This window comes from Pristiophorus japonicus, chromosome 10 (assembly GCF_044704955.1).
Source record: "Pristiophorus japonicus isolate sPriJap1 chromosome 10, sPriJap1.hap1, whole genome shotgun sequence".
Classification (NCBI taxonomy): domain Eukaryota; kingdom Metazoa; phylum Chordata; class Chondrichthyes; family Pristiophoridae; genus Pristiophorus; species Pristiophorus japonicus.
The window spans coordinates 90306812-90317957 of record NC_091986.1 but is presented as its reverse complement, the minus strand read 5'-3'; the positions used below and the strand labels follow the sequence as shown (position 1 = coordinate 90317957).

General features: G+C 39.1%; 1 protein-coding gene across 1 annotated transcript; it reads left to right on the top strand.

Moving 5' to 3' along the window:
• Nucleotides 1–901: 901 nt before the first annotated feature.
• Nucleotides 902–8866, top strand: LOC139274763 (collagenase 3-like). The gene is made up of 10 exons (XM_070891450.1): nt 902–1021; nt 1136–1392; nt 2159–2307; nt 3184–3309; nt 3828–3989; nt 6002–6128; nt 6770–6903; nt 7637–7796; nt 7885–7988; nt 8625–8866. Exons 1-10 carry the CDS (start codon nt 908–910, stop codon nt 8723–8725), a joined length of 1434 nt encoding a protein of 477 aa, XP_070747551.1. The 5' UTR covers nt 902–907; the 3' UTR covers nt 8726–8866.
• The last annotated feature ends 2280 nt before the right edge of the window (nt 8867–11146 follow it).

The following is an 11146-nucleotide window of genomic DNA, read 5'->3' as shown; positions in this document are numbered from 1 at the left end:
TTGTTCTTCATGTTGTGGCAAGCTCCCTGAAATACATTGTAGATACAGTGGACTCCTCCAAAGTCCATCATCTCAATCATTTTTTGATTACTCCTCTGTAAAGTGTTTTGGGATCTTTTCTTTCCTTAAAGGAACTATATAAATGCAAGTTGTTGTTAACTGACCTCAACCAGGGTGGTGATATGGACTGTACAAGTTATCAGTTGAAGACTTGGGGGATTTAAAATTAGCCATTTTACTTGCTCCTGACCATTACCTACTGGTGCTTGATGAGTGTATGTGGATGTTGGGTGAGGAGAGGTTTGCCTGTTAAGCCCCCCACCTCACCCAATGTAGCAGCCTATAACTCTCACTGTTTAAGCTCACAAACAAAGAATGCCTACATGGCAAAAGTAGCAAGCAGCACCTATGGAACTTTGCTTGAGGAGAACGGGATTGTGATGCCCTCGCGTATAATAAACATAGCCATGGTTCGTATCAATAAATAAATAAAACTAAAAAAGGGAAGGATTTCTGTTTCTAATAGTTATAAAATAATTCAGTTTCCTACAAACTCAACATTGATCTTGGTGTGTTGTAAAAAGATGAACATTTATAATGATGGTAAATTTTACTGACATTGAACAATTGAACATCATTTGAACACAGTTTAAAATTGCTTCTTGGTAGATATACATTTAAGCAAATCGGAAAGAATTAATTTACTGGATGAGGGAAGGGAAGCATGTCCTTGAATGGACATCCTGGCTTTTCTTAATAACTCATGATACAGCTGTGGTTTTCGCTGTTACTCACATCTGAATCATCCTATAATTAAGGGAACACAGGACATACAATGCTATAAAAGCCACAAGGAGAAAATACAAGGCAGACGTTTCTCTCGTAATATTCAGTCGAGAACAGAAAGATGAAGTACCTCTGCTTTTCCGTTTTGTTTGTTTTAGTTCATCTAACAATTTCTTCTGCTATTCCACTAATTTCAGAAACAGAGAAAAATGAGGAGGACTGGCACTTTGCAGAGGTACTGTGTGGAATACAACTAACAAAAAGTTGTCAAATGCATTTAATCAGATTAATCTTTTTGTTCTGAACAGGTAAATCAACATTAATAACGCTATCACTTTTTCTCTTGAAGATATATCTGAACCGATATTATAAGCTTGAAGACAGTTCATCGGGATTTGCGAAAAAGATGAGAAATTATGTATCAAAGAACTCTCAATCAGATAAGATTAGGAAAATGCAAGAATTCTTTGGTCTCAGGGTAACTGGTAATCTGGATTCTGCAACTCTGGAAGTAATGGAAAAACCTCGATGTGGAGTCCCTGACATTGCTGAATATAATCACTTTCCGAGAAATCTTAAATGGAAAAACAATGAAATTACATACAGGTAATATTTTTCACGGTACTTCATACCATCATTTCAGTGGTTGATTGAGCCAAATTTTGCTGGAAAAATAATGGTGTATTAACAATGCACGCTGTTATTAATGTGTAAATCGGCCAGCAAGTTCAGGGGACCAAGAGATACTCTGTGAGTTGCAAATCTCCAGAACTTGCTGGTCTATTCCCGCCGCTCCGCTGTTTGCTTCACACAAACGACATCTCACCCTTAGCCTCCCCATTATTTTTAAGAACTTGCTGGCTTTGCAAATTAACTGACCATTAAACTCACTGCAGAAAGTTATGGCTGGTAATTCAGAGTGTAAATACCCTATTAATGATGTGACGATTGTTATACCTATGTCAATCAATCTCTCCCAGAAAGACAACAATTTAAACTGTTCAGTCGTATTCATGCAAATGTTCTCACTTTTCCTTTTTGTCTTTTTTCTCTCTCTCTCTTAATCCAATCTTTCTTTCCCACCTTTGTTTCTCTTTCTGTAGCTGATTTGACTCATTCACCCTCCTTTTCTGTTATTCCTCTGTTTCTTTCTCAATCCATAAATCTCATTGGTTAAGGAGATAGACAGTTGATCCGATGTTCACTGAGGTCCCAGTTGCCCTGTTGCCCCCACCACACCGTTATCAGCTAGCACTCCCAGTAAGTTACAGAGCAAAACATTTTTGAGCTAAAAGGTGCAGGAAAAAGTCTAACTAAGATTTGGTCTATTGTATATAGCACAAAATCTCATGTTTTATTTTCTTCAATAAAGAATTGTAAACTATACCCCGGATATGCCATCTACTCATGTGAACACAGCGATAAGGAGAGCTTTGAAGATTTGGAGTGACATCACACCTTTGAAGTTCACAAGAATCAATGAAGGAGAAGCTGATATAATGATCTCATTTGGGGCTCGAGGTACCAACCGGTTCATTTACATTATTGCTGGTTTCAAAATAAAGTTAGCAATCAAGATTTCTTATAATAATTATTTTGTGAATGATATTACAACACAAGAACAAGCAAATAAACAGTATAAATAGAATTCAAGAGAAATACCTATATAAGATCATGGTTTAATGAATGTTTGATATTGTAGACCGGTGTAAATGGGACAGTTGTTGCCTGAAAATGGTTTACTGGTTCTTTTGGCTGCAGTGCTATGGCTGCCACCATTCTCAAAGGGGCCTTCCACTGGATGGCCACAGCGCCCACCTGTTTCAGCTGGTAGGCCCTTTTAATGTGCAAATTGAGGTCCAATTGGAATCCATTGCAGTTTAATGTACAACTTGGCAAGCAGGCTCCGCCCATTTTTAACCAGGATTTACAACAGAAGTGGAACAAAAAGGTAAGTTTAAAATTATTTCTGTGGGGAGGAGCAAGAATGCTCTTTTGGACTCTACAAGAATAAAGTGGACTGCTACTGCTATAGGCTCCCCCTGCTCTGTATTTGCCCCTCCTGAATAGACCTCCAGGCCACCAAAGTTGGTGAGCTGCAGTGGGATGCTATTATGGTGCCCGCAGCTCACTGGTTGCAAGGTAAAGAGGCCCGGCTCCCTCAAAATGGTTTGGTGGACCGGGCGTTCCATCGGCAGGATTGGCCACCCGGGCGATTCATTCTGCCAGTTGGCTGCCCCAAAGTTAAAATCTACCATAGTGCCCTTTGTGAGGAGAGAAAATAGGTAAAAATTGTTAATATGTTTATTTACCTTAAAATGTTTAGTATTTTACACATAGTCAGACCTTCACAGCTTCTGAATTCACTTTGATGATTCTTCATTCCATTGTTTCCAGAACACGGTGACAATTATCCATTTGACGGAGCTAATGGATTACTGGCACATGCTTTTCCTCCTGCAGCAGGCATTGGAGGGGACACTCACTTTGATGAGGATGAAACCTGGACAATGGGATCAAATGGTACAAAGATTGAATAATATTATCAGTGGAGAAAATGTGAACAAGCTAATAGGATTTTTTTTCATTAGAAACCAATTTAAGTAAGTTGTTAGCTAGCAATGTTAATTTTAAGGGTATTTTTTTCCTACAATATCTTAATATAAGATCCCATTTTCTGATGGCCATATGAATGCATCCTTAAGAATTACAAGTTAGTTTTTTGCCACATAGAAATGTAATTGGATTATAAATTTGGTAAATCTGTTCATTATGACTTATATCTAGTTCTGAATATTTGACCCGTTACATTTGATAATAAACTTTGGGAGTAGATTTAAAATGTTCATTCATATATTTGACTATCTGAGAAAAAGGACTGAGTATTTACATGAAATTGAGCATTTAAGTTTAGACTCCTATCATATTCCATGCACTAAATAGCTTTTTATATGTTGGTTTAGAAACATTTTAAATATGCATTAGAATGACATGAGTTGCAACAGATTTTAAATCTGCTGTTTTGTGACTGTTTTATTTAGGATATAACCTGTTCCTTGTGGCTGCCCATGAATTTGGCCATGCACTGGGACTCGCTCACTCTCGTGATCCTGGGGCTTTGATGTACCCCACCTATACATACACAAGTATGAACAAGTTCCGTCTTCCTCTGGACGATGTGAATGGAATCCAGGCTTTATATGGTAGGTTTAAGTCTCAAATATACACAGAAATATTTCTGCCTTACAATTAGTGACTATACAGATAGTTGAAGAGCTGTTGTACTGTCAATGTAATAACATCATGTGTTGTGATTGAATTATAAAAAAATGAATTACCTTTATAACCAGTCATTTATCTAGAATAAATGGGTTGCTGTAAATTAAGATTTCAAAGTTTGCTGGTGTTGTGCTTAACTCACTTCTATTGGACCTTTTGATTACATATGGACCTGAAACACTCACTGCAAGCTTTCAGTGCTTGTGCCCTGATCTCATGTATTGGTTAAAACCCTGAAATTACACTGTGGGACACTGGTGTATAAATACATAACATGTTCATCTGTAATTTTTTTCTCTGTTGCTTTATTGAAGAAGTAAACATTTTAAACAAATGGGTTAACGGGTCTGCAAAAATAGCAGAGAGCAGAACTCAGATGATCATGTTAAGTGTTCATATGTCAGCATCCCACAATCAGGGCCTAAATTAACGTGATCTAGCCTAATTATTTAAAAAATGGCCATTTAATGTTATAGTGAGCTATAACAAAAGAAGTATTTCCTTTCTGAATGCAGATCGACAAAAGCTATATTCACATATATTTAAAACAGTTGTCACAAGGTAAATAGGGAGGAGCGCTTGACCCATCAGCTTAGCTCATCAATTCAGTAAAAAAATCTACAGTTTTCCATATTGCAGCACCAACTATCTAACCCAGAAATCTATTCAAGTGTTGAGTGCTTTTTGTATAAAGAAATAGTTCCTGACATCAGACCTAAATTCGCTGTCCAGGAGATGGAAAGGGCACAAATGAAGTACATTTCAGTAATAAAAAGAAAATATATCAAAGGCTCAGCTTTCATCAAGAATGCTCACTTGTCTTACTGTTATGGCTTACATTGAAGTATTGATCCAGATTAGCCTTTTCTGTGCTGTTCTATCTGTTATGTACTGCCTAGGCCCCAAGTTCTGGAATTCCCCCCTAAACCTATCCGCCTTTCTAACCCTCTCTCGTCCTTTAAGACGCTCCTTAAAACCTACCTCTTTGACCAAGCTTTTAGTCATCTGCCCTCATTTCTTATGTGGCTTGGTGTCAATTTTATGTCTTATAACACTCCTTTGAAGCGCTTTGGGATGTTTTACTACAGGAAAGGTGCTATATAAATACAAGTTGCTGTTGTTGTTGAGGTCCCTTCTCAATCACTTTCTGTCAAAGTTTCTCCAGTCTACCCTCATAGCTCAATCCCTGAGTGGTCAGTGCATAGCTGTGTGTACTGCCTCCAGGGCTGTAACGTTTTTCTTTAGTCTCGGTAACCAAATTTGGATACAGTAAACCAGAGTACTGTACATTATACTTTACTGATTTAATACTATCATTCAGAATTTTATACGCTTTGTTGGTTGCTGCTCCACATTGACCTAATATATTAAGCACCAAATCTACCAACAGCTGCAGACCTTTCAAACTTACCATTAGCTAGTTGTATAACAGTCATAGACATGTTGCTCACTTTTTCTTCCAATGTACATTACTTTACATGTATCTATGTTAAATTTCTCTGGCTCTGTTTCATCCATTGAAAGATTACTGGGTTGAATTTCCACGGGGTTTATCCCGATCATCTGCCATAACTTCGGTGGAAGAGCTGTGGAAACCCTGGAAAAATGGCATAAATTTTGTTCACACTATTTTCCGGGATTTCCGTTGCTCTCTCGCTGAAGTTACTCAGACGAGCGGGAGAACCCCTTAGAAATTCACTGCCTTTATTTCTTCCTATCTCCTTAGCACCCTGGCTGCTCCCTCCAGGATAAATTCCCCTCTAATTTGGTATTATCTGTGAACTTGACTATTCCTTGAAGTGCAATAAATCTTTCACAGTTAATGCACTTTAACTAGAATTGGACTCTAGTGTTAATCTACTTTAGTCGGGGAGTACTGGTAATGCCTTGAACAGTATTTTCTACAATATTTTGAAATATTTTTACTCTACACAAGGTGCATCAAATAATATCCATCCAAACCCCAGACCACCTCCACCAAGAACACCAGATAAATGTGATCCTAACTTGTCCTTTGATGCAGTTGCTGGGCTTCGTGGAGAGATGATATTTTTCAAAGACAGGTATGAACTATATTGAATATCCCAAAACAATTTTTACTGATAATATTGATATAGTTTCACAATGGAAATGTTTTATTAAAAATATTCGATTACATTTTTGATAAACAGTTTTGTCTTTTTACCATTGAGTGGTAGGTGTGGGTTTTTGTCGACAGTTCTCCACAGGGCGGATTCCTGCTCTCATCAAGGTCTATAGAAGTGATGGTGATTCAAGCCAAAATATGCTTCACTGAATGAGACAATAAAAAACAGTCTAGCCTGGCTACTCTGGCACAGGTCTCAGTGGCTAGTTACAGAGTAAAGGAACTTAGCAAGAACTTGCATTCATATAGCACCTTTCATGCCTCAGGACGTCTCAAAGTGCTTTACAGCCAATCAAGTCCTTTTGAGGTGTAGTCACTGTTGTAATGTGAGCAGTATTCACCCAGGCCTGGAATGAGTCATCTATCTACTTTTTGGCAAGGCAATATTTTAAGGCATGTGATGTACCATTGAAAATAACTTTATTTTAACAAGTAGTTTACTAATGTTGTGTTACAGAAATAACTATGTATAATATGAAGATAGTGGTAAATGCTGAAGTTTTAATTCAGCTGAGGTTTACTTCTGATATATTCCACTAAATCCCTGCTGTTCATTAGGTTTTTCTGGAGGAGACACCCACAACTGCCTGAGGCTCAGCTGACTTTAATTAATTCATTCTGGCCAAATATTCCTGCAAGGATCGATGCTGCGTATGAAAATCTGGAGAGGGATTTTCTTGTTGTTATTAAAGGTTAATTACTGTTACTTTTCTTTGCTAAAGAACGCAGGAGTAGGAATTTAGGATAACATAGTGATGGAAACAGCAATGCAACAGTGAAATGGGAGAGTTTTCAGAAACATGGGTCAAATTCACATTGCATTCTTAGTGCATAACTTTAGAGATTGAAATGTTTTAAAAAGGTGCTTTTCAAACTGTTATGTATGCATGTTAATATATGTACGGTAACACTAGACCTTTGAATGTACTTCACCCTGTATACACCATACTTGTACACCAGAGGGTGCTGCTGCTGGAGACCTAAGGGTCACCTGTACACTGCAGGTAATCAAGTAAAAAAGGGAGCTCACCTCTTGGTGTCCTCACTCTAGGAGCTGCAATAAAGGACTAAGGTCACTACAGTTCAAGTACTACAACCTTACCTCGTGGAGTCATTACTAGAGAGTACTTGCAAACACATTAGAAACTATAATGCCCTTTAGGATTGTGCCTGTAGTGATGTGCTGTGCTAGGTAGAATGGAATCCCCTATTTCAGGAAGAGGCACCAAGAGACAGCAAGATACTTCTCCAGAAGTGCAACTTTTGCAAAAAGAAATCACAAAGTATCAGCAGAGGCTTGGGAATTGGCTGACTATCTAGCATCCTAGCTGAGAAATAGTGCCTTCATGAGGAGACGTTGAGGAAAAGAAAAAACTCCACCTTTACTTATATGCAGATACTAACAAAAGTCCTGTAATCCTATAGGAAACAAATACTGGGCCATCAATGGCTATGATGTTCTGCCAGGATATCCAAAGTACATCCACCGATTTGGTATTCCAAGATCCATCAGGAAAATAGATGCAACTATTCATATTGGGAAGACTTCAAAGACTTTATTCTTTGCAGGAAACCAGTACTGGAGGTAATGGTCCATTCCTTATATAAATATTCATGTAAATATTTTAAGCCACTAATAGATCACCGTTTACATAAAGTGCTTCTCCTTTCAGTTATGATGAAATTAAACAAACCATGGATGAAGGTTACCCACGCCAGATACAGGAGGATTGGCCAGGGGTCCCCGGTAGACTGGATGCAGCATTTGAACATAACGGTAAATTTAAAAACAAATATTCTGTGAAATATTGAGATATTCAAAGTATTGATGTAATCTTTCCATTACAAAAGTAGCATTTAACTACATTTTCAATGGAAAAGAGCAAATTCTTGTGTTAAAATGGTACTGCACAGAGCTTCTCAATGTTCAGTGACTTAATCTAATGAGTAGGTGAGCCAATCAGATCATAAAGTTCCCAGATTTGACCCTTGGTCTATACAGAGATACGATCTTAGATATGGTAGGGCAATAATGGGGTCAATACGATTAGTTCATTGCCTCTGGTTTCGGGACAGTAAAATCAATCGTTGTTCCTGCTGCTGGTTGCTCTTTAGTGTCCCCTACTGGAAGTGTGCTTATGTGCGTGTATGTGTGCATTGTCAAGTAGGGACAGGCTTGGTCTTACATTGGATGCCAAAGATAAGGCCATTCACCCAGAAAAGACTACGTTTATTTGATCTTTTAATTTTAGGACCTTCAGAAAGATGCAAGATCTTCACTTTATCAGTTTGGGGTGAACATTGACTCAGCTCTGGAGTGGAGCTATTCATTTAATTCCGAGTGCTTTGTTTGAACATAATGGTAGAACTGAGAGCCTGAGTTGAGGGTTACTTTTTCTATTCTGTTTTTCAGGATATATTTACTTCTTCCGTGGACCAACTCAGTTCATGTTCAACATCAGCGAGCAACGAGTGTTTCAAATTTATCGTATCAATCAATGGGTGGGATGTTAGCTGCACGCCTTATCAAGTTGTTAGCCCCTCACCATTAAATGATACAACACAACCAGATCAAAAATGTTTATTTATTGGACCTTCACTAACTAATAAATGACTTTCAGCATTGCCTACTTTTATGGCTTTAAATAATATTGTATTAAAGAGTTATTGTAACATTGTTTGAAATAATTTAATATAATTCTATTGTTTTGTATTTGTCATTTCTACTACACTTGTTATTTATTGTTTTGCTACGTGACATATTTTGGTTTCAAAATGATTAGTTTTAAATTGTTTATATTTGTAATACTTTTGCTGTAATACCTGTCTATATGTGGAAAATCTGTGTTGCTTATGCTTTGGAAATGTTTTAATTTAATATTAAATTATGTCAATATATATTTTTGAAGAATATAGCGCCAAAATCCATCTCTTTGCTAACTTCGGTGAAACATAGTCTTGTGTAAAAAAAAAAGTAGTGGAATACAGGAAATTGAGCCCCAACATTGTTCATGTAATATATTGTAAACAAAATAAAATGGTATGAAACTTAATTTTTTTTCTGATATTATGTGGTTTGTATCACACACCATTTTAGTTTTAATATATTCAGATGCTTTAAAAAAAGAGGGGCGGAAATTGGTGAACATACTGCCCGCGGACCGCCAACATATCGTCCAAAATCGCGAAATTGATCGGAAAAAAACAACATACCGCCCACATATTGCCCGGCGGGAAATTGATCTGTGATCTACCGCGGGGCGATATGCATTCCGTCTGCTCACACGGAGCACCCTACAGACCGACCGAAAGTTCAAATTTGGTCGGATACTGCCGACATACCACCGGAGCCGCACACTGTCTGAAAAAAGGTGGTTTTATGCTGATGATATGTCAGCGGTATGTATATTGCGAAGTTCCTCCCCCATCCCAGCGATCTATTTCTCTCACCAGCACCCCCCCCACGCGAGACAAAGTCCTCGCCTCCCCGCCCCCAGAGATATAGTCCACCTTCCCCCACAGCAATCTAGTTCTCCCTCCCCAGCAATCGATTCTCTCCCCTCCCCAGAGATCTAATTCCCTCTGCGATCTAGTCCTCACCCCCCAATCCTCCCCCAGCGATGTATTTCTCTCCACCCGAGAGATCTAATCCCCCCAGCAATCTAGTCCTTCCCCCTCAGAGATCTAATCCCACCCCCAAAGACCTAATCCTCCCCCCCCAGAGATCTATTCCGCCCCCGCCGAAAAAAGCAAAAATACGTAAGTAAATAAATAACAATAATAAATGTTATTCACACAACAGCCCAACTATTATAAATAAATCAAAAATACTGCACAAAACAATTAAAAATCTACACTTACGGGAGACACTTACCTGCAACTGAACGTCGGCAGTCTCTGGCCTCCGGATTGCTCTTCTCGGGGGCGAGGGGGAATGGAGGTCGCTGGAAGAGTGCGCCTGCCCAGAACGTGGGACCGGAAGAGTCCCGAGTCCAAGATAACTTACCCTGCACCGCTGGAGCAGACCGTCCGTCGCACTCTGCTGAAGCACCGCTCAGGACCGGCCGCACCAATTTTGCCAGCACTCCGCCCCAGCGGCACCCGGCGATATGCAACGACATACCACTGGCATACCGCCGAGAAATGGGAGGACGACCAATTTTGGCCCCCTAACAACTGTGAAATCTATTTTAGAACATAAGAATTATGAGCAGGAGTAGGCCATTCGGCCCCTTGAGCCTGCTCCACCATTCAATAATATCATGGCTGAGCTTTTATCTCAACTCCACTCTCCCCATATCCCTTGATTCCCTTAATATCCAAAAATCTATCGATCTCTGTCTTGAATATACTCAACAACTGAGCCTCCACAGCCCTCTGGGTAGAGAATGCCAATGATTCACCATCCTCTGTGAAGAAATTTCTCTTCATCTCAGTCCTAAATGGCCAACCCTTTATTCTGAGACTGTGACCCCTGGTTCTCGACCCCCCAGCCAGAGGAAACATCCTCCCTGCATCTATCCTGTCAAGCCCTTTAAGCATTATATATGTTTCAGTGAGATCACCTCTGATTATTATAAACTCTAGAGAATAGATGTTAGCTGCACGCCTTATCAAGTTGTTAGCCTCTCACCATTAAATGATATAATACAACTATCTCAAAAATGTTAATTTATTGGAGCTTCACTAACTAATAAACCACTTTCAGCATTGCCTACTTTTATGGCTCTAAATAATATGTATTGAACAACTCTAGTAAATTGCCCCTGACTCAGAGTAGGCGCACTTACCGATATTTAAGATTTTTCTCTGCCCCAATCCATGGGGCGGATTTTGCGCTGATATTCACCTGTTTGTTTTGTATTTCTGGTCGGGGGGTGGGGGGGTTTGAGGGGCGAGATGCCCTTGGATCAGGTCGGTCGCCCCAAGGGGAGG